Source organism: Sander lucioperca, chromosome 3 (genome assembly GCF_008315115.2).
Source record: "Sander lucioperca isolate FBNREF2018 chromosome 3, SLUC_FBN_1.2, whole genome shotgun sequence".
Taxonomy (NCBI): Eukaryota; Metazoa; Chordata; class Actinopteri; order Perciformes; family Percidae; genus Sander; species Sander lucioperca.
Window position 1 is genome coordinate 42,836,056 of NC_050175.1, and position 23,675 is coordinate 42,859,730.

General features: G+C 40.3%; 1 protein-coding gene across 1 annotated transcript; it reads right to left on the minus strand.

Moving 5' to 3' along the window:
* Nucleotides 1–816: 816 nt before the first annotated feature.
* On the minus strand, nt 817–23,675 carry LOC116067391 (tryptophan 5-hydroxylase 1-like). Its single transcript, XM_031323816.2, has 12 exons — nt 23,537–23,675; nt 22,972–23,075; nt 13,379–13,525; nt 13,032–13,215; nt 11,815–11,915; nt 11,654–11,721; nt 9,289–9,485; nt 7,425–7,560; nt 7,125–7,251; nt 4,814–4,909; nt 2,076–2,209; nt 817–1,676 (listed from the first exon to the last, which is right to left on the minus strand). Exons 2-12 carry the CDS (start codon nt 23,065–23,067, stop codon nt 1,502–1,504), a joined length of 1,461 nt encoding a protein of 486 aa, XP_031179676.1. The 5' UTR covers nt 23,068–23,075; nt 23,537–23,675; the 3' UTR covers nt 817–1,501.

Consider the following 23,675-nt stretch of genomic DNA (forward strand, 5'->3'; position numbering starts at 1 on the left):
TTACTTGTTACATTTACATTATGGATTGACCGGCCGTAATTCCTTTGACTTTGGCTAACTATTTTTTTTTTTTTTTTAAGGTTTTCAGATATATTGGTTTCCCAGTCATTATTCCATAAATACGTGGAGATTGGTGACTTTATCAAGGTTTTAGCACAGCTCCCCCCAAATAATGCCCCAACCTTCTTGCCACACCAAAGTGTGTCTCAATTTGGATACTTCCGTGAGTACATTTACGTGCAGTACACTGTGAACACTATGTACTTACTTGTAGTGAGTAACATTTGACAGGGTAGTGTAGTCTCAAATCGCGCACGGCCGTCATGCACTTACTGGAAATTATTCTCCACATTCTTTTTTAATGGTAAATTGCAGCCAGGTGGAGCATTACTGCCTCGTTGGCGCGCAACAATGTATAAATTACATTTGTATAAAAAACTTGCAAAGTCTGGCTAACAGGCTTGACTGCAGCCAAGAAGATTGTATTCCTCACTGGCTTCGGAGATTTCTTACCTGGAACTATCTTCAGCCCGAGTCAACGATGCACAACCAAATACGATTTCAATGTTGACAGATTTGATATCTAAGTTAAAAAGATCTTCTAACTAGATAAGAATGATATCCTTGAGTGGATATTATTATTATGGTGGTTGGTGGAGGGAAGGAGGGGAGTGGGGGCGATATGGAAGAAGATGGAGGGAGGGATGGGGGTAGTGTAAGGGATATAGGTAGCCTGGATGCCAGCCGAACTTAGCCCCGCCCACAACATTCGAGGTCGGGAAGTTCTGACTAGAATCTGAGTATGACGACGTCAGGCTACGATAAGGGTAGAGGGATAGGATAAATCAAAATGTTTTTTTGCAACCTGTATTGTGTACGGATTTGAGTTGTAAAATGATGACATTGCAATAAAAAAATCAATGATAAAAAAAAAAATTACATTTGTAAAGTTCGGTTTTCTCCGTTTCAGTCACAACCGCTGCAGCTTCCTCGCCCGTCACATATTCAAGAGTTTGAAAATACGATGGTGGTCCCGTAGCTGTCGCTACGTAGACCGGTGATCGAGAGTAGTGTCCAGCGTTCTACACTGAATATTTTCACCGTTTCGAGTGCCATATTCGGTTACTTATAGTGCGCTGCATTTGGCCATACTTCGTCAGCATAAACACAATATGTACTCAAAATAGCAAGTGTAAGTACACAGAAACATGATTTGAGACAGAGCGTAAGGCTATCTTGAGGCCAAGTGCACTCTGCAGCTTACAGGCCTGTCCCATGAAGGAGGCACTAAGTGCTGTATGATTATAACTCTACTCAAGATAATCGAATCACTACAGCTTAGTCTAACTATCCATCTTGGATTAAGGTCAGTATCCTAGTTTCGTGAAATCCATTCTCACCAACCCCCTCATCCCCATCTAATCCCCCACCTATGTATACCCAGCCCCAACCCACTGGTCCCCACCCAAACCTTTCAAACCCAGCTAGCCTCTTCTGACCCTCAGACTCTCAGGTCTTTGTTGAGTCGGTTCAGGGCGTCTTCTACAATGTCCAGCTCATGCCGGATGTCTTTCACCATGTCATTGATGCTGTTGGTGTCCTTCAGGACGTCCACGCTCTGGGTGTACGGGTCGTAGCGTACCGTGAATGGACGCCAAATGGTCTTTGCAAACTCCCTGCAGACACAGCAAAGTCAGTTATATCCACAGCCTAGTTCAACCTTCTACATCACTGTAGCATTGTAGCTAGAAAATCATCCAACCGTCGTTTTGTGTGTAGTCATTTAAAAACAATTCAAAAACATATCAAAATGAAAAGGGAAATTCCAGGATCCATCACTACAGTGTTAAATCCCCAACAAAGGGAGGACTTTGAAATACACCAAATTTGAATTTAACTAAATACATTAACATAAAAACACACTGTGAGTTATCTCCTTGATGCTTGGGTATGCTAACTGTCACAACATGGAGACTAAAAAACAATTTTACCAACTTTTGCTGTGATACAGTAGATGCTGTTGGTAAAGAAATGGTTAATTTTTCTTTTTGGGTAATGCACTTATTTCTACTGACCTCATTTTGTTCTTGGCTTCCTCAAAGCTCTCGGAAACAAAGTAAACGTCTTGGAACGTAGTTATTTTGCACTCCTGGTTACAGGTCACCACGGGGTCAAACGGAAGGATATTGGCCTTGCCAGACAAAGCATGCTAATAGAAGAGAGAGACATATTGTAGACATTTAAATACTGAGATAATGCTGCATAGCCACTTCTGTTTATAAATACATCAAGTCTGTGTATGGGTTTTTATTTTTTTATTTTTATGTTTTGCATTGCAATTCCATATTTTTCTATTGGTAAATGTGTCGTCTCTTGAATTCATTTTATTTTCTTGGGCCGGGCGTTGCACTTAAAACTATGGTTGCACGAGCTCGATGTTACCAGCCTGTAAATAAATACATCTGGACTGCAACCTGGGCCTTTCTCTGTTTTTGTGCCTCCGCCTCACCCAACCTTCCAATGCCCTTCTTAAAGGTCCAATGTGTAGGAATTTCTCCCATCTAGCGTTGAGATCATATATCGCAATCAACTCTTTTGCGCCACGCAGTTCAAAGTACGTATTACAGCTAAGGTAGCCTTCAAAAAGCCAGTCTCCTGACTCCTGTTCCTGAAATTTGGATTTTGAATACGTGTGGTCCTCCATGTTTCCTTCTTCAAACTTGCCTTGTAACGGGGGAAGCTACGATACCCATTAGCAGTGTTAGCAGCACCTGTGAGTTTATCATGTGACAGTGAAAACGCGAAAGGCGGAGCAGTATGTCCTGTATGTCCCAACGTATTTCAAGATGGCACATGAATATGGAGCGTCTACCCCAGTTCATGCAAATGCAAATGTAAAATTTCAAGCCAAAAGGATTACTTGGACTTGATGGTGGTGGTAAACATTCATGAAAAAGGACAAGTTTGTGAACGGGCAACACAGATTTTGATAATGAACAACTAAAAACGTTACACACTGGACCGCAGGGTTGGTAATGTTGAAAAGTTAGCAAGATTTGAAAGTAGCATCTCCTCGGGGCTCCGTCTAACCCGTCCCCCTGTCCTTAGGGCTAAGCCCCCACACAGACGTGTACGAGCACCGCTGCGTCGCTGCTTCAGAGCAGAGTGGAATAAGGACCTCAATTTTTCTTCATGTCTCGTTCAGCGGTAAGCAAACATCTCATAAAGTAGGATACCGGATGTTAAAAACAAACATGACTACTGTAGCAGCTCCAGCAGGGACCGCGACCCGTTACCGGATAAGCGGAAGAAGATGATGATGATGATGATGATGATGATGATGACTACTGTTAGCAATACGGCGACGCCGCGCATCGAGCTCAGGCTCATACATGGGAGGGGTAGAGTACGCACAGTGGGGCAAGGAGGCATTTCATTGGTTCTTTCCAAGTGGACCGCAAGCCTCTGATTGGTGGGCCTTTTTTACAGGATTACAGCAGCTACAGATGACGGATCTTTTTCACTCCTTTTACAGAGTCCATAAATTATTTGTTGCTGCCGGGGTGTAAAGACTATTTCAAACAATATATAAAAAAAAGTGTTTATTGAAAATAGTTACCAACCCTGCCTTAAACCTGGTTGGTCAAGTAACATGGTATTAGTTGACTGCATGTGAAAGCTACAGCAAGGTTACAGTAACGTGGATTAGCACACACACAGAATAGGAGAAATGTGAAGTGTTTTGTCTTTTGTAGAAATATTTTTATAAACTAGATGTGTTATTTCAGTACTAAGGATGTATTCCTTGCACCATGTATAGACCTGGGGAAGACTTTTGTGTGTGTTCTCATCCTGCAGCTCAGAATAAGTTGCAATAGACAGGCCTTATAAGGAATGGTTAGATCATTGGCCACACTGTTAGTAAAACAGAACTGTGTGTGCGTGTGGCTATTATGTATGTGTGCCTCTGTGTGTACCATATAATTTTGTTTACATTTATGTATCCAAGGATGTCAGGTTTTTCTTCCTTTTAAGCATGTATGAGCTTTTGAGGATGCGGAGGATCTGCCTGGAGGGAGGAGAGGAATGCCTTCAAGCAAAGAGGATAAGAGATGTGGATTTTGGGCTAGACAGGGTTCATAATTTGCCAGAGACTTTGAAACTTTGTCATTTTGTGAAACCACAATTGTGTTTTGTAAACTTAAATGCTGGCCTTTCAGTAAACTTGCTTAACTGAACTCTTCGTCTCAGATTAATCCTTGTGTTCTGGCAAACTTAAGTCCGATGAAAGAAGACGCGGGAATTAATAAATTGGAGTCAGATTTGACAGGCCTTAGGGCCTTATTTTAGACATAATTCCTTACACTTTCCACTCAAAATTCTCTTCGCTGGTAGTAAAAGCTTGCTAAGCATTTCCTCTGACCACCTATTGCTTTAGATTAGCTGATGCAATATGGATAATCATATTTGATCAGTATCCAGATCAGTATTTGTTCATTCATTTAAATTATTATCATTAGGAAAAAAAAAATCAAATGTTCAAATACTGTTGCTATATTTACAATAAATGGCTCTGTGGTAACGAAGGAACTATAATATGAAAAGAAAATGTTTCTCGGTCCAGAAGTTATGATCCAAGAGGCCACATCTTCAGCAAACTTTCTTTGAAATCTTTGCATTTTTTGAAGCGCATGTAAGAAAACCTGAGCAGGACTACTAAGCAGTTACTCACATGGAAATTCACAGTATAGAGAAAGTGCAGCAGACGAACCTGTAAGCCCTGTTTAAAGTTAGACAACAGGTGATATATTACCTTGAGTTCACTGATGGAGGAGAGGAGTCCAGCTCCATAGGCCCTGAGCCTGCCATCCTGCTTACATAGACCAAACTCCACTGTGAAGAAATAACACTAGAACAAAAACAGGTTGTCATTTTGACATCATCCTAATCATACACAGTCTTATAGAATGTAAGTAACAGATTAAGTCACTAAACCAGGGGTCTTCAACGTTTTTTAAGCCAATGACCCCATAACTGAAAGTGAGACAGAGCAGGGACCCCCTACTACTTATATTGTATAAAGATTTAGTTGCATATTAAACTGGGCTGGATAGATGGAAATGGATGGATCAGTATTTATATGTATACATCATGTTTTAATGTGAAACATACATGTGAAAGGCACAGTGTATCCTTAAGCTTAACTAAATCGAATCATCAATAGTCTTGATTGCTATTGTGTAAATTAAATGTTTTTTAGTTTTTTTTTACGAATAGGCCGATTTATCTTTGCTAATAATATGTTGGATTCATGGTAATGTCTATTTTCAGGCATGTTCTAATTTAAAAAAAACAACAAGAAAAACTTTCAAAGAAATATCAAACAATAATTTGGTGGCCCCCCCTGCAGCAACTCTGAGGACCCCCTATGGGCCCTGTACCTCCTGTTGAAGATCTCTACACTAAACAAGTTATGTGTGTACATATGGTAAGGATATATATATATATATATATATATATATATATATATATATATACATACACATACAAAATACAAAATACAAATGCATATTTGACTAACTTGAGTTGAAACGGAACTGACACGTCTCTGCAACACAAACTAATATATTTATTCATCTCTATTCACACACAATGAGGCATATTTTTTGTTGTGATTGAACTGTATTTTTTGAGGAACTATAGGGCACTTAACATCTACAACAGGTCTACACTTAGAACGGACCCACCGCGGTGACGTTTTTAGCGGAGCTGTTCGTTTAATAGTCAACTCAGAAGAAAGCGAACGTTTTGACAATAAAGTACATCAACACAACAGTATGTGGAGTTAAACTGGACGGGCCCAATAACCTCTGAATAGTTCTACTAAAAGGCAACCGCGACTACATTTTTTGTACAGCCCTATTTCTGATACTGTGGTGGCAGAAATGTTGCCATGGTGGGCTGCTACTGTAAAATCAACATAGAGGAAACACTGACTGTTCTTGTGTTCTATTGTTTTAAGGGTGGTTTATAGTATCCCACCTGCTACACCGCTACTTCATAAATGCAAAGCACTTTCCATTGCTATGCTGACGATGCACACTCAAAACCTTAAAGTCCAGGTAAAGCAAAATAAGTGATTTCTATCTAAACGAATTCTATTTGTTAGAAAATACCTATTGAAAACATAGACTGTGTGTAGTACTGGGTTAGCTGCGGCAGTTGGAAATGAGAGCAGGCTGCACACTGTTATTGGCTGGGGGTTACACACCCACGTGGGGCCCAAAGACTCTTTGCTGATGCCCACAAACGTCCCGCACACACCAAAATCAGAAGAAAAGAGAACACACATACAGACACCACCACACACTTCTAGTGGTCATAAGTGACAATTGAGAGGCATTATTTTTATATTTTAGTCTATACATTGTTTTTTTTGTGGAAAAGACTGCATATTATACGTTTTAGGCCTGGTCACATCAACATTTAAAATGGCAACATTTCACTGGACTGAAGTAATCAGTGGATTCACTAGAGTGGTCAAAGTAAATCGACATTCATTTTTCACCTGAAGTTCAACTTTGTATCTTTTAAGCAGACCCAAAAGGAATCTGCAGATTCTTTTTTTAGGTTTCAGTGCTGACCCAGAATGAAAATCTGCGGAATTTAGCGGAATATTTTTTTTGCTTGTAATGTGATAGACAATATTAATTTAGGATTACAAAGAACGATTTAAAATCGTTTAAACTCTACAGAGGTGTTGTTGGCATCCTGCAGGCACAGATTTCACATGGGCCTGCCGCCTATAAGGGATGTGGGGCTAAAAAGACACCTAGGAGACACACAAGCAGTCAATATGAACATGACAGCTGGTCTCAATAAAATGTATGCTGTTCAGCAGCCAAATCATGTTATGCTGTTTTTTTAGCACTACACTGTACTTAATTGTTACGGCACCTAATCTGAACACAGAAGTTCATATCGACACCACAAAAATAACGGTGCCAATAAAAATATTCACCCTTTTTAGTTTTGGTCTCCTCTTTGGTTTTGAGTGTGTGTGTGTGTGTGTGTGTGTGTGTGTGTGTGTGTGTGTGTGTGTGTGTGTGTGTGTGTTTTCTCACTGTGGCCAGTTTCTGTATAGCATCATCTGAAGCTCCCAGCGATGCTAAACCAATTTCTTGAGAGAACTGGGCGAAGCTGGGCTCAGCAAGCAGAGGAACGTGTCCCAGCAGCTCATGGCATGTGTCTCTGCATCAAACACACATTTCAGAAGGAAAACGCAGATATATTGCTTCACTGAAGAACTCAAACTCAAAAAAACGATAGTATTAAGTGAAAGTCTTGTGTGTGTGTGTGTGTGTGTGTGTGTGTGTGTGTGTGTGTGTGTGTGTGTGTGTGTGTGTGTGTGTGTGTGTACTCACGGTTCAGGTGTATACAAAGGCTCGGAGCTGTGGCGGACATATTGAGTGCAGTGGAATACTCTGAAGGCCAGACCCGCTAGAAAGTCTCTGGGGGAGAGGTACCCTGCTACTGGCCGAATGATGAAGCCTGAGTGCTCTTCACACACACACACACACACACACACACACACACACACACACACACACACACACACACACACACTTCTTTGACTTTGTTGTTTCCGGTTTTTGTCACAAAAGGTAACTTTAGGCCCTAATCAAACAGAGCGAGTTTTAGCAGCCTGGGGCAGCTTTTTTAAATTGTTTTCGATGTGAGTAGTGAAGCATTTTGCTAAGCAGCATCTCCGTTGGACAGTCTGGCGAGGTCAGTGACTCGAGTCCGTTCGGTGTGTTCCGTGCCGTTATCCGTCGGAGGGGCCGTCGTCCTTCATTTTGGCCGATTTGACATGTATAATCGGCGGGGCGGGCACTGCCGGCAGTCAGACTCAAATGACCCATCTGATTGGTAGAGTGCTAACCCGGAAACGGGGAGCGGAATGAGTGTGACTAGAGTCTCTCAAAATCTGACGAAAATCTTTTAAACTGACCTCTGTCGATCTGAAATGAAGACAGATTCAGCAACTGCATGGCCTATTTCTCGCTTAAAATGTTTTCAGAAACACGTTTCGGTGAACTATTTTAGTACAATATGAGATCGTATTCTGAACGAGCCGCCATGACAGTCTGTCTTTTTTGGGCGGAGGGTCGGCCGTCTGGTTGGTGTGTCTGCAGCTTTACATGTTGGAAAATGCGAGGCCCACTGAATTGACGCTATCAGTCTGTCTTTATTTTTTTTGCTATGCAACCACCAAATCACCTGTCCTCAGCCATCTGTTTGTTTGCCGTGAAGTTAATGGCGTGGTTAACATGGTTAACTCTCTGAGTTAAAAACAAAACAATCAACCCGAGGCTTCAGGGCGCTGCTGCAAAAACAGATGGCCATACAGCGGAAAAACACGAGGCACACTCTCATTGAAAACAATTACAAAAAGCCTCCCCAGGTTGCTAAAACATGCGCTGTCTGATCGGGGCCTTATGCTGATATTTGGAGCGCTGATTACACTAATGATCAAGTTTCATGAATGTGCACTCACTCATGTACAGGTGGTGTTCATCAAGTTAACACAATCCATTTACAGATGAGTTTGTGCAGTTAAGACTTTGGTACACTACGCGCAAGCCTCACTGAAAAAAGTAAGAGAGATTTAGGGTAAGACTAAGAAAATGGTCTTACATGAGGCCCAGCATGGGTTCACACATTGCTTAAGAGTCTTTTTCAGAGTAAATTTAGTAGATTACCTAATTCTTAAGGCTAGGCAATGTAATGTAACCTCACTATGGTGAGTAACTTTAGACTTTTCCTTTGGGAAAGTTTAGCAGAAAATAATGTAAGTACCTACTATAAAAATAAAACATGAAAAAAAATCATGATCATGATATTCATGTTTTGTCTTTCTTGTTGAGTGATGGGTTGAAGATTTCGTGGAGCTGACATCCTCTTGTTATTAGATAAACAGTTCCTAAGGCCACTCAGCCGTGGTTATTCCTGTTCCTATCATGTTGTTTGCTGAGACACTCAGAAAGGAAAGCTGGATCATTTTAAAAAGATGGAAGAATTTCATGTTGTTTATGGAGGAGAACCAGGAAATAAGTCAGGGGAAATGCAATGCTACCAAGCCACGGCCGAGCGGCGTGCATCTCCGCGATGTGTAGTTACATTTTTCAACCGGTGCACGTCAGGCTACGGCGTAGGATCGGTATCTCCATGTACCTATGTATGTAGCCACGGCGTCAATTTAATGCAGAAGCATAAATCATGCTTTACCCTTGAGGAAGTGTGAGACGTCCTCCAGCTGGGGGATGTTGTCCTGGCTGTAGTTACAGTGTTTGGTCAGCAAAGGGAGGTTGTTCAGATACTCTCTGCAGGCGTGGCTGGGGTACAGCTTGTTGAGCTCCCTGAACACCACGCCCCAGGTACGCACCTCCTCTGTTGTGAAGTCGATACGGAGAATAGGATCGCCACTGACAGACAAAGAGTTAGTTAGCTCATTGACGTCAAGATAGCAATATATTATACAACTTTGAGAGCTCAAATAAAAACATGGATGGAAACAATGTAGCAATGTCGCGAACGAATAAATATGCTGTCATTTTGTAGTACGGTATTTGTGTATAAGTGTTTCTTTAATTGAAGGGGGTTAGATTAAAGGTGCTCTAAGCGATGTCATGCGTTTTTTAGGCTACAACATTTTTTTGTCACATACAGCAAACATCTCCTCACTATCTGCTAGCTGCCTGTCCCCTGACCACACTGTAAAAAACGCGGTCTCTGTAGACAGCCCAGGCTCCACAAACTGCAACAAAAACAAACTGTGCCAACCTGCACCACCAAACATAACAGTCTTGCAGCATTCCAGCCAATAACCGACAAGACGGATTTGGGGGTGGGGGTTGGGGGGTTAGTGAGAAGCACGGAAGGGGAGGGGGAGGGGCCGGGATGAGGAGGAGGGAGGGGCGAGGTAGCCTCATTTTGTTTGAAAATACTTTGAACGTCAACAAGTGCCGTCACCCAACATCGCTTAAAGCACCTTTAATTATTGAGAAGGCTGTACCGCCACTATTACTTTTCTTTTACTTTTTACCATTTTATCTCTCCAAGTGAAAAAAAAACTAATTGTCTCACAGATACTTTTTCCGATCGTCGATTATAGCTAAGCGTCTCTAAAACACATCTTCATCCTTTAAATGTAGTTTGCAATCAGGGCCGTAGCCAGAGCAACCTTTTAACTGAGGTCCAGCACTCTTTACCCCTTACTGTAAGTCACGCATTGCTAGATCTCCACAGCACTGGAGTATCATGGTCTGGCTGCACGAGGTAACATTCTGATATAGGGGCTAATAATGTTTGGCTTTAAAAACAGCAAACTCTAATTTAAAGCTACTCCAAAATAAATGGCTGATGCACAATGGTATACACAACTCCTGAAAAATTGAATAAATACAACAGTAAAATACCGGACCTTTGTTTTAAATGCAATGAGGCTAAAGGAACATTCATGCACTGTGTCTGGGAGCATGACAGAATGAGGGAGGTGATCAATAAAACTAGGTTCATCTTATCTGTGAACATTCCACTTGACCATAAGATGACTTTGCTGCACCTGTATCCAACAAATCTAAATCTGAAACCCAAAGAATATAAACTTATGGATTTTGCTATCAGCAGGCAAAAAGGACTATAGCTCTCATTTGGAAGAAAATGGAGGCGCTTACAATTAGTGCTTGGATCAAGAATATGGCGCAATGTATGTCCATGGAGAGACTGACATATATACTGTATTGTGAGGCAAATTGGGGGTGTATGAGAAAATCTGGAGGCCATTTGACCGGTTTGAATTTCATTCAAATTGTATTTGAATGAAAATGAATAAAAACAGTTAAAAAAAAAAAATAATGTTCTGTTTTGTTTGTATTTCTTTAAATCCGGTGCCGGATGGCAGGCGCCAGATGGCAGGCATTATCCTGGAAATGTAGGCCTACTTTCGTTGATCCAGACTAGACTTTAATGTTACTCTGAGACATTTTCATGGGTTGGTTTTTTTTTTTAAATACATTTATGCAACTATTCTTTATATTTGAAACATCATTTAATTCCATACACACTCAACATCCTTTGGGTCTGATTTCTAAGGAAATAGGGGGACAAGCCTTTAATAACTTTCAAAAATCACACAAAACTGTTACTTATCTTTCAATACTTATTTGCTTGTTTACCCAAATATAAATATTAAATTAAAAATATAAAATTGGATCTTTATGCTTTGTTATCCTGATTTTTTTCTCTCTTCCTTTTAATAGCTTATAGGTTCCATTTCCCGATACTATTAAAATAATTTTTTTCACTGGCAGTTCCTAATTCATATTGTCAGTTTTGTGGAGATGATGCATTATAATAGATATGTATTAGATGTGGTTTGGGGTTGTAAGGGAACCTTTTTGCTTAAGTGTGTTTTGATATTTGATATTTTGCCTTTATTGATTGTTATTGGCCATGACCTACCCCGCGATGAGATTGCACATCAAAAGGGGTTTATCCTTACATTATGGAAATGTCACCCCAAATCAATTTCATGCATCAAAGCAGAAATGAAACAATTTACATTCGCAGTCCGAGAAACAATGGAACTTACATTTTGTAGCTCATAGCCAAATCAGCAAAATATTTTCTTCTTTTACGGTAAATGTTGTCTTGAAAACCCTGCAAAAACACACTCACAATCTCAGTTTACGTTTTCACAATTTCCTTATCATAAAAGTAAAGAAAGTATCAAAGGTACACTGTCCTGCATACCGGATGATCGGCATCTAATTCAGAGCCGTACATCAGAACCCTATTGGCAGACAGATCCAAATCAGAGATCTTCTTAGGGAACCAGGGCACGCCGGCCATATCTGAAATACAATTCAGTTCAAATTGAATTATACAGCACATTTACAAACAACCATAGTTGACCAAAATGCTTGACAAAATATATCTATACAATTCAATTTCAGCTCAATTAGAAAATCTGTTATAACTATACACTATTAGGGCTGGGTATCAATTTACGATACCGGTACTGATACCAATACTGTGACTTAGATACCATACCGGTTCCAAAATAATACTTTTTTTGGATATCAATTTTATAAAACAAAAAGAAATGACAACATTACGGCACAAATCTGTTGTTTATTTTTCAGCTCTTACTATGTGAGCCCCGTGTCTGTGCGTAACGTAGAGTTTTTCCTGCGTGTCTCTACAACGTGTAACGTTAGACAGCCAATCACAGACATTATTAGACCTTGGTAGAAGCGCGCTGCATGCTTATTGGCTCACTGACACTGATGATGTTTACTACTTAGGTACTGAAATTGGGTATTGAATGATGAGGCATTTTTTCAATACTCGATACTAAGGAGACAATTCGGTCGGTGCTTCAAAAGTATTGCCAGACCTTCCTCCACAGCGCCGCGGAGGAGGGTCTGGCTAATCCACACAGCATTCTGGGATGGGAGAAAAACGTGCTCTGGTTTATTGGCATTTCTTTAAACCAATCACAATCATTTTGGGGGGCACTAAGCGTCGAACGGAGCAACGGTGCTGCTGCAAAATACCTTGGGAAGGAACTTGTTTTGGTGGACGTTCAAAAGTTGTTTTAATCGTGCGGGAGAAAACTCCGACTGGACAGATAATCTAGCTAGCTGTCTGGATTTACCCTGCAGAGATCTGAGGAGCAGTTAACCCTAGTCCTCATCAATCCACCGGAGTTTAGAACACCAACACAAAGAAAGAGGAAGGTGACGGACAACCGGCCGAAAATGAGGGACATCCAACGGAATTTCCGGCAGCACCGGAGCAATCCCAGAAGTGGGATGTCGTCGATATAGACTAGGCGGTGCCTAAAAAGTATTGAATTGGGTACCCAGCCCTATACACTCTTAATGTTGGTGCTATATACGTTTTTAACCATGAATAGATAAATACTCTTACTGTAAATCAGTTCAGTCAAAAGTTATATGGCCTACCATCATCAGGTAAAGTGGAGTCCTCACATGGAGTAATCTCAACAATATCAGTATGCTTCCTCAGCAGCTGAGTCAGCTCCTTGAGCTGTTCATTGTCAGTGTCACAATCCACAAAGATCTCAAAGTCTGAATTCCTTCGTTTGGACTTGCGGGACTCAATATGAACAAGGTTGACGTGTTTTTCCTGCACATACATACATAACAGACAAGATGAACAAAACGTGGGAAAAATCCAATCCGGATTAAACTCCTCCGGAGATGATCATTTCAACAGAAAAGATTCAGCAATTTGAATTTAAAGATGACAGAGCATGCTTTTAAAACTAGATATACTGTAAAACTCCCACCTGGAAAAGCCTGAGAGCTTTGACGAGACCACCGACTTCATTTTTCAGTGAGAATATGATAGTCGCAACATTTTTCTCAGAGCTGGTGGGCCTTCCGGCGGAGATGCTCCTGTTTTCCTGGTTCTCATCACATTTACTGAATGTAACCTTTAAAGAAGAGAATAAACAAGGAAATTACCAGATTTTTTTATTTATTTTATTTAATTTAAAATATGACAAAACATAATTTTATCACAGAAACACTGCAGTTTAACAATGCGATACAGAGCAAACGCATATTAATAACGCTAAGTGCGTAACGTTAGATGTTCGATTTTGATTCACAGTTTGTGTTGTATGCTTGTTGTTTCATGCAATTTCGGTCACTATCCTGGTGACTTGTAACACATTAATGGAAACTGTTTAGTCCAACTCTGCTTTAATTTGCGGGTGTATTAAAAAACTTTTAAGCGGACGCCGTCCTGCCCGCGACATTACGACTCCCACTATGGCCACGCCAAGACCCGCCCTTCAAAAGCATTTATTGGCCAGGCGTTCATGAGAACGCAAGGTAACGTAACCCCATTTGTACAGGTCCTATCCCCTGACCAATCGGCTATCCTAACCTTACAGGAGAATTCCGGCCAATTTCTACGTTAATCTTGATCGCTATAAATATGCGTGTACTTTCGTTTGAAAAAAACCTGCACCAAATTCTCCTTTAACCACTTTAGGTCAAATGCCTAACCCCAACCAATCGAGCTGCTTCATACATGGATTTCTCGGCAACGTCATCACTGCTTGCGCACGCAACCGGGGGGGCAGAAAGAAGACGTGTTTCGTATAGCTAGTAGTAGTAGCAGCATAGTGTAAGTGAAAATGCCAAGGAGTTGTTGCGTGGTAAATTGCACAAACAGAGCCAGTGATGGGTGCCTGATGTTTAACATACCTAGGGGGAAGCATGCTTTTGCCAAAAACCGGCGGAGGTTATGGCTTCAAGCCATAAGAAGGGCAGATTGGGGTCATATGTAAGAGTCAGGCTCCCATTGTATCAATCAGAAAAGTTGCAGCTTGTTCAGTTGTTCAGCTAATATTTACCTGTCAGGGCTGTAGTACTCAAGTCCGGACCGTAGATAGTTAAAGGTCCGGACTCGAGACAAGTTTAGACTGCTAGCTAAAGCTACGCCGATGTTTTGCTAACGTTAGCGCAACAGCGTTAGCCTAGCCTGCTAGGTAAATATTACGACTGCCTTTGGAGTTTCTTATATCTGCGTCTACGTTGTCAACAGAAGACCTGTGGCGTTAGTGCTCCTTTTGTACCATAATGTTATTAAATAAAATATTAAGCTTCGCTCCTACAAGATAGGTGGGTTTTTATTACGTTACACACAAAGCTAACTGGCTATAGTTAGCCTATATGCTAGCGGACATTAGCTAACGTTGCCGAGGCACCGGCAGTAGAGTTTCGGTGAGCTAACCACGAGTGTTGTCGCCCTCTCGCCCACAGTCAACCTCTGCTGCTAAAAACAGTCAACCTGCAGTGATGTTTGAAATGGAGACACATATCGTACCTTTCGCCCGGGAATCCTGGCCATTATTTTAAGGCATAAACCAACCATAGGGGTACACTCAGGGGTAACCCTGCTGCTAACATTGGCTATTACATTAGCCTAAAACGATAATTATAGCCATACATATATATCACAGTAACACTGCAAAATTAAAGACAGACAAACAGAGCCAACTAAAATCACGTTTATCGAGTCAGCAGTTATATACAAACAATAAGGAAAGCTTAAATACTTAAGGTTGTTGCAGTAGCGGACCAGCTCACCAATCTGGCTTTCTGCCCCTGGTATGCGCACGCACCCTGTAATGTTTGTAAACAGGAAAGACAAACACGCCAAGACCCGTCTATAAGGCGGGTCTTGGCGTGGCCATAGTGGGATTCGTAATTTTACGTCCTGCCCTGCCATTTTGACAGCAGCTAAGCTAACAGCTACGTTAAGTCAGTTAGCTGGCCCGTCTGGCTGCGCAGAGGGCGGCTGAGCACACGTCCCTTGAATCGGTGCAGTGACAGCTGGGTTAAAACTGTACCTAGTGTTTGGATTGTGTGTGTAGATTGTGTTTCATAGACGATCTGGCAAAATAGCTGACATCACACAAACATCCAAAACTTGTAGATCTGTGCAGGGTGCCATTTGTGAACAAAGCAGAGGGGGTTGGGATGCTTTTTGATCATGCAGAACAAAACAAAACATGCAAGAATAAAATCCCCCTTCCAATACCATGGATATAGTACCACTGTGCCAAAACATATATTTATGAACTTCAATATTCAATGGAAAAATAATCTCAAAATGAAATAGCATAACGTGGTGTCAACATAAAACACAAAACACAGTGCTTTCAAGACGGAGGTGGGGTGTTCACCTCGTGGTGAAAACAAAACACTTTCACCCAGGAAGCGCTCGTTCGGTCCTCGGGAGTGTTTTAATCCAAACCACCATCTCGTTTTGGCGCCTGAAGTCAGCACCGCATGACGCTCACTTTTTCTGGCTAAACTTCACTACCATGGCCCCCCTCATCTGACGGTGCCTGTAGCCGGCTCACAGTCACCGATTGGCGGCTAAACACATCTACCAACTGCCGCTCTGATTATTTTGTTCTATGGCACTATAGACTGTTCACGTTACAGCGCTTTACTTAGTTTAAAAATACTTCTATTTTAGGTATATAATGGAGGGTACATTTTGTCTCCACCAGGGATACAAAATTATTCAGCAGAGGCAGGGACATATAGACCAGAAAGGGGGAAATCCCACGCAACCCCCCCCAGCAAATCGCACCCTGGATCCATGTTTGACGATTATTCATATTCAAGTTTGAGGGCAAGGCAAGTTTCCTGGGAGAAACAACAAAAACGGGACGGTGCTGGGACACGGCCTTAAAGGTCCAATGTGTGGGAATTTCTCCCATCTAGCATTGAGATCATATATCGCAATCAACTCTCTCGCACCACGCAGTTCAAAGTACGTATTACAGCTTTGGTAGCCTTCACGCTTCAAAAAGCCGGTCTCTTGCTCTTTTCAATATCCTTTTTCTTTTTCTGGGCGAAGAAGAAGACTCCTGTTCCTGAAACAGGTTTCCTTCTTCAAACTCGCCGGGACCGGGAAGCGACGATACCCATTAGTAGCGTTAGCAGCGCCTGTGAGTTTATCATGTGACAGCGAAAACGCGAAAGGCAGAGCAGTATGTCCTGTATGTCCCTTACTAGCTAATGTATTTCAAGATGGCGCAGGAATATGGAGCGTCTACCCCAGTTCATGCAAACGCAAATGTTAAATTTCAAGCCAATAGGAATACTTGGACTAGATGGTGGTGGTAAACATTCATGAAAAAGGACAAGTTTGTGAACGGGCAACACCGATTTTGATAATGAACAACTGAACACGTTACACACTGGACCTTTAAAACACAGGAGAACCCTGAGCGAACCGGGAATGTTGGCTTGGCAGGTATGTTGTGGGCTGTAGCTTGTTTGATCCTGCTAAATGATTTATTGTAAAACATGTATTTCATAAGTTAGTTGTTCACTTTAAAACCTAAGTTTGCACATAGCCTACATTGTCGGCTCGAGTGTACCTTTCCCCATTAGTTAATTTACTAGCTAGCTAACTCGCCACATGGCATATTTCACATTGTATGTATTTGACAACTGAATGGATTTATTTGGCAAATTAATAGATTATGTCTGCTTGTGCTTATGGTATGGTAAAAGTTTTCTTTCTATCTGCATATGACATGGTTAATACAGTAGGAACCTGAGCAAATAACCCATAGATTGTAGTGGAAGTTTTTCTTGTTAGCAGCAGGAGTGCGTATCAAAAACACCAGATGAAACAAATAAGGACGATTTGAGGATTAAACCAAAGTTTGGTCTTTGAGTATTTATTTACATTTGCAAATGCAGGAAGCACATGGTTCACAAAAGGCACGCAGCTCTGGTGTGAAAGGTCTCTTCAACGAATAACAAAAAGCACACAGTATATATGCATCTCCAGTGAGATAGAAAAACATGCCCCCCCTTTCTAAACATGACTCAACATTTCTTACAATCAAACATAGTCAGACATTCAGGAGCCACTTCACTTCTTCCCCTCGGTACCACTTTCTACCCCAAGATTTAGACACCCCGTTTATCTCAACTATGTGAGAAGTCTCAACTATTCAGGGAGAAATAACAGATAGTTTAGGGTGACCTTTTGGTCCCTATCTGTTCAGCATACACATTACGTTCCCAGACTTTGTGGCTCTTACTTTCAACATGTGAGAATAAGAAAAAACTCACTTTCAGCATTGTGAGACAAAGTAAAACAGAAATAAGACAAGAATATAAAGAATCATGCTTAAATATAATTTTGCCATTACAATATTCCCATTGTATTCCAGTTATTTCCCATGGAAAGTTTCTACCTTAAATATTCCCAGAATATTGCAACCCTAATGCTAGTGACATTGACTTAAACCTGCAGGGCACCTTGGAAAGTCCTGTAAATGTTTAACATTTAAGTCGTGAGAACACCGCTGCTATAGCCTGGAAATCCAGACCCAAATCTGAAAGATTAAGGGTCTGGCATCGAGTAATGAAAATGGCCCAATTCCAGGGGTGGCACCAAGCATGCATTTGAAAATCTCACTGCAGGCAATTGGTTAACACTACGACCAATCACAACAATACACGGGGTGATGTATCCAGAGAGAGCCCCGTACGCTTAGCTACCAGCGGAGCTAACTGGTAGATTAAACTGTCGTCATCTGTTTAGCTGGCCTCTGGCCCGCCTATATCAGATACACCGATGTGATTGGTGCAGCTCGGCTACAAGGGCATAGTTAATGAGCATCATTACTGAATGACAGAGTGACTCGCTGAGCAAATTCAAATTGTGCTCTCGCGAGAACTCTGGATTTTCAGGGTACCGCTGCTAGGCAACGACAACAAAAAGAGACAACACAAGCCTCGTCCAGGTTCAGTGACCGTTTGAGCAATAATGACAAAAAGTTATTTTTTATAGAAGTAACCAACTGTAGCTTTAACGTTACAGTACATATGGAGAAGCCAACCACAGAGGATAACAATTAGCGAGCGGAGTGTTGGGTAGTAATTGATTACATGCAATCAGGATTACGTAATCTGATTACCAAAAGATAAGTAACTATAATAAACCCAGATTACATTTGAAAAATGTGTTGTTAGATCATGGGTACTGTACATTTTCTAGGATTACGAGATTACATTTTTGATTACAACTTCAAAATATGGCAAATTCTTTGTTTCATACCAATTCTAAATGAATATGTTCTACTGTATATCAAAGGAAGTTACTCCTCTCAGGTGACCAGTTTTGTTAATGGTGACTTAAATAATATGTGTTTTTGTTTTTTAATGATGATTGATGGATGATTGAGTTTTTATTCACATTGAAAATGGAAGACAAACATTTTGAGTGAGTGCTCCTCTCGCTTTACAAGAGCAAAGTCCTCCAAAGTTCTTTGATTAAAAGACAGCAACTACAAAAAGGAAACAGCATCCCACATGTTGTAGACCAGTGGTTCTCAAGCTTTTTTCAATAATGTAGCCCCTTTGAACAGTTCTTTTAAGCCATGTACCCCCTAACCAGCGCGAATAATTTTTGGTAGAAAAAAAAAAGTCTATATAAAGAGGAAGAATACAGCGATGTCAGCGATAAATTTACTAAACAATAACCTTGTACCTGGAAAACATTTAAATGCTGATGAAAAAAGGCACAAAAACATTTTTTTTTTAAAAACGACAAAAACTTAGAAAAAGACGATAGAAAGAAGGAAGTAAGAATAGGTCAAAAATAGTTATAAAAACTTCGAAAAAAAAAAAAAAAACACAGTAGAAAGAAGGAAGGCAACACTAAGGCGACAAAAGTGAAATTCAAATAAGCAACAAACTTCGAAAAAAGTGACAAAAACTTCTAAGAAAAAAACACAGTAGAAGTAACTACAGCCTTGTAACTGAAAAACATTTAGCAAAAAATGTCACATACTCCTAGTCTGGCTATCACCAGACCAAGCTCAATCTTTTAAGATTGAACATTAGTCTGGGGAGTCTGCTCTGTATTTTCTACTGCACAAGAGGCGTGATCAACAGGCATAGTTCAAATGACTCTGTACGCAATTGGATAGTCCTTCAACCAATCAGACCAACGATCCGGATGACGTAGCAGCAACAGCGGCATCAACGGGTTGCTGCGCTTTGGTGGCCGAATGTAAACAAGAAGCTGCTTGCTAAATGCTAAATGCATTTTTATCTGCATCGGAAATGTTTTGAGATGTTTTAAAGAGAAAAAAAAGAATATTTGTGGAACTCAAATGTTTTGTGGCTGCGTCAAACAGTATTGTAGTACTCAAGACTTGGTATCATTTCGGAATCAACCACATTTATACTCTGTCTTGTCTCAGCCTCTGATGAAGAGGACTCTGGATTTTATTGATTACGATTTAAGACCGGTCAAGACCACAACTGCAGGGATATCACTAAATTGCCTCTGCATTGTCTGACTTTATGTGTTAACACCATTACTGTAATTGGATGTAGAACTTCCTGCTTCAAATGCAACCAATAGGGGAAGACCTTCTTCCCTCAAGCAGTCAGACTGTTGAACAACAAAACATGATGCACATTTTTCACACTGAACGGAAAATGCACTCCTGCACTTTTTTCTCTGCTGCTAAATTCTATAATTCTATATATTCTACCTCCACCTCACTGTGAACCTAACTCATAAGTCTACTTATGCCCTGTCTTTTGTTGTCTGTTGTCTGTCCTGTCCCTTGTCTGGCTTAAATGCTCTACTTTAAGTAGTAATTGCACTTTATGTATCTATAATGTGTGTGCACTAAATGTAGCCTGTTCAAATGTCGTTTTTATTCAAATGTCGTTTTTATATTTTTTAAATGTAACACCACTTGACCCTTGGTGAAACGTTGTTCTGTCTCACTATATACAGTGTATATGGTTGAAATGACAATAAAACCCACTTGACTAGACTTGACAATAACTTGACTCATTTCTAATTTGAGATGTGTAACTGTTAACCCGTTCTGGTCTTGACTCGGTCTTGCCCTGCCTTGGTTTTGGTCTTGACTCGGTCTCAACCCCTCAAAGTCTTGGTCCTGTCTCGGTCTCGATACATTTTGGTGTTGGTGATGACTGGGTCTCGGTTTAGGGGGTCTTGACTAGGGGTGCATGATATATCAACTCAATATCATTATCGCGATATCACGTTGCGCAATATTATATCGAAAGTGCATGCAATATGCAATATTTTGTTTATTTCGTGGAGCGCTGCGTCCCGTCTGTTGGCTGTGTGGCCTAGTTGTGTTCGATTTAGAGCCCGCTTGAAATGCTATAATGATCATCATTTCATTGGCCAGTTACCGTGCCACTTGCACATGTTAGTACATGTCAGCGCACGGGGCCACTACGTGACAAACCCTATGGAGCATGTCACATGACGTGTGTGTGCATATTTCGACATAGTGACAGTGTAAGTGAAGAAACAGAGAAGAGAAAGAAAAGTTGTGTCCTGTTCTCTTTATTTATTTATTTTATACTGTCCAACCAGTAAAACAAATCAAATCAAAACTTGTTTGATTTGTTATGAATCTATTTTGATGCGTTTTCCGATAACTTTTGTACTTTTACATATGTTTAAAAATATCAAAATTAATATTGATATCGCAATATTCATAATCGATATCGCAATATCACATTTTGTCAATATCGTGCAACCCTAGTCTTGACTACAACACTGGCGTCCCATTTTTTATTATAAAATGCAGTATTTTCAATGTTTGATTTTGATGTTGTTCAAAAGTAATCCAAAAGTATTAGGATTAGATTACATTTTCTTTGTAACCCAATAGAAGAATAAAAGAAATCCGACCCAGCGGGTAGCATGCAGGAAATGCAAGGAAAAAGACTAGGCTGTTGGATGCATCAACATTTTCCTCAATCACAAAGAAAAACTCTATAACTAAAAGCACAATACGTTAATTTGTCACGCTCTGCAATTTCTGAAAACATCAGGAAACACGTCACAACTCGGGAAATCTCCGGAAATTTAACAAAAAAATTCTGAAAATGTCTATACTTCGAAGGTCGTGAATACTGCAAGAGGGGGGGCATTCACATAGACCACTGGTATTCTCGTGAACACTACAAACACGACCCCATTTAACCCTCCTGTTGTCAAATTTGACCCATTTTCAAAAAGTCCGAAATTTGGGTTTCTTTCAACCAAATTGTCAAAAAGAATAACGCGCTTCACAAGTAAAATAAATGATCAGTTCACTACTTTCACTGAATTTGCTTGTTTTATTCAATGTTATAGCATTTGAAAAAAATTAATGAAACAAAGTTGAAAAAAGTGACAGTGAAAATTTTTAGGAAAAGAAAACAATAAAAACTTCAGAAAAAAAATCTACAAAAACATCAAAAAAGGTGACAAAAAAATTGGAAAAAAAGTTCGGGAAATGCGACAAAAGTGTCGAAAAAGACGACCAAATAGTTTTAATTTTAGACCCAGAAAAACAAAACATTGCATGGTCGACGGGAAGACAACACAAGGGTTAAAGACAGTTTTACTCGGTCTCTCTTTCTTTATAGTGCAACACCGGTGTTGTGTCGAAGTCTGCTCCCCCATTAAATAGTGTTTCCCTCCTGTTGAAATGCGTAGCGTCCCCATCCATAGTTATGGTAGGGATAAGCTTTGGGCCAGGTTTAGGTAGGAGGAAACACCTATTGACGGGGGAACAGTCTTCGTCACAACAACGGCACTGTCCGCCTGCCAGCTGCTGTCAATCAAACACAGACATTGAGACGAAAAAGAGCATTTCTGATATTCCCCCAAAGACCTTTTCTTTCTTCCTTTTAATAATTAAAAAAAAACTATTAACGATTCTTTTAAACATGTCGACATTATGTTTGACTACGAAAAGAGACGACTAAATGTGATTTCAGTTTGTTGATTTCAGTTTGTTGTCTCACTTTGTCAAACATGCCTACAAATCAGGGCTGCGCAATATGAGGGATATATGCAATGTGATAACTTCGTGGATCACATGCATAAATGAACAGATATTGAAGTGTACGCAATTCTGCTGCTTTCAGTATTCTGCTAAAATAAAACAAATTGCTTGTTGAATTTAAAACAAATGAAAGGAAATTGTTTCCAACGTTCTTTCATTGATCAAATTGAAAAAGGCATTAAAAAAAATTAATAAAATAAAATAAACGGCAAAAAACATTGAAAAGGAACAAAAACTTTGGGAAAAAAACCCTAGTTTATTACACCACTGTATCCTCTGTACCTTTTAACAGACATTTAATTAAAAAAAAATCCAAAAACGGCAAAAAGATCTGTGAAAAATCATTACAGAATATTCCTTCATATATTTCACATGGTAGCCTATAGGCTATATTAGCCCGTATTTTTACGGACTTTTCTCACAGTGTGCAGCCCTATTGCAAATGCTTGTCAATTAAAAACAGAACACTAAGCATTACGAGTGCTACTTACTTCATTGTTGATCTGCTTTTCCTCATAAGCACGGTTTGCTAAGTCAAAAGTATTTCCTCTGCATGACCCCTGGTCTTCACACTTCTTGGCGTGCATGCCTGTATCTAGATCAGGAGGAGAAATGGTAATGGTTGCTCAGTAAAGCTGTTTGTTCTGCACAAGCTACACCTGAGCTTGAAACTAGATGACAGTTACAGGGTACCCGCAAGGTCTTAAAAGTCTTAAAAAATGTCTTAAATACAACATTCGGAGGGAAAAAAGGACTCAAAAGTCTTAAAATTTTGTTCACAAAAAGGTTTAACATTTGTATTGTCCTTTCATAAGATTAAATAACTCATCCATTGTTTGGTCACAAAGCATGTATGTATTGAGTACCACAATACAATGTTGTATTAAGTTCAAGTAGTTAGTAAATCATTATTTGTATAGCCTAAAATCCTTTCTGATATTCCATTATATCCTACATACCATTGCCAGTATATGGCCATGGAGTTGGAATTCTAAATGGTATTAAAAAAGTCTCTTAAAAAGTCTTAAAATTGAACTTGTGGAAACCTGAGGGTACCTTGAGTTAGTTCTCCAGAAGGAAGACAGTCTCTCTGCGCAGTAGAAGACTCCAGTAGCTCCAGAAGTGCCAGTAGGAGTTAGCAGCTGCACTGGCACCCCGAACCAAACGCTGTGGCGTTTATGAAGCTGTAGTGGAG

Coding starts and splice junctions, on each gene's coding strand:
- LOC116067391 (XM_031323816.2), bottom strand. CDS start 23,067: ATGCACGCCAAGAAGTGTGAAGACCAGGGGTCATGCAGAGGAAATACT. Junction 7,561..9,288: donor CGTCTCACACTTCCTCAAGG/GTAAAGCATGAT, acceptor GTGTGTGTGAAG/AGCACTCAGGCTTCATCATT. Junction 4,910..7,124: donor CTATACAGAAACTGGCCACA/GTGAGAAAACAC, acceptor TTTTTGTTCTAG/TGTTATTTCTTCACAGTGGA.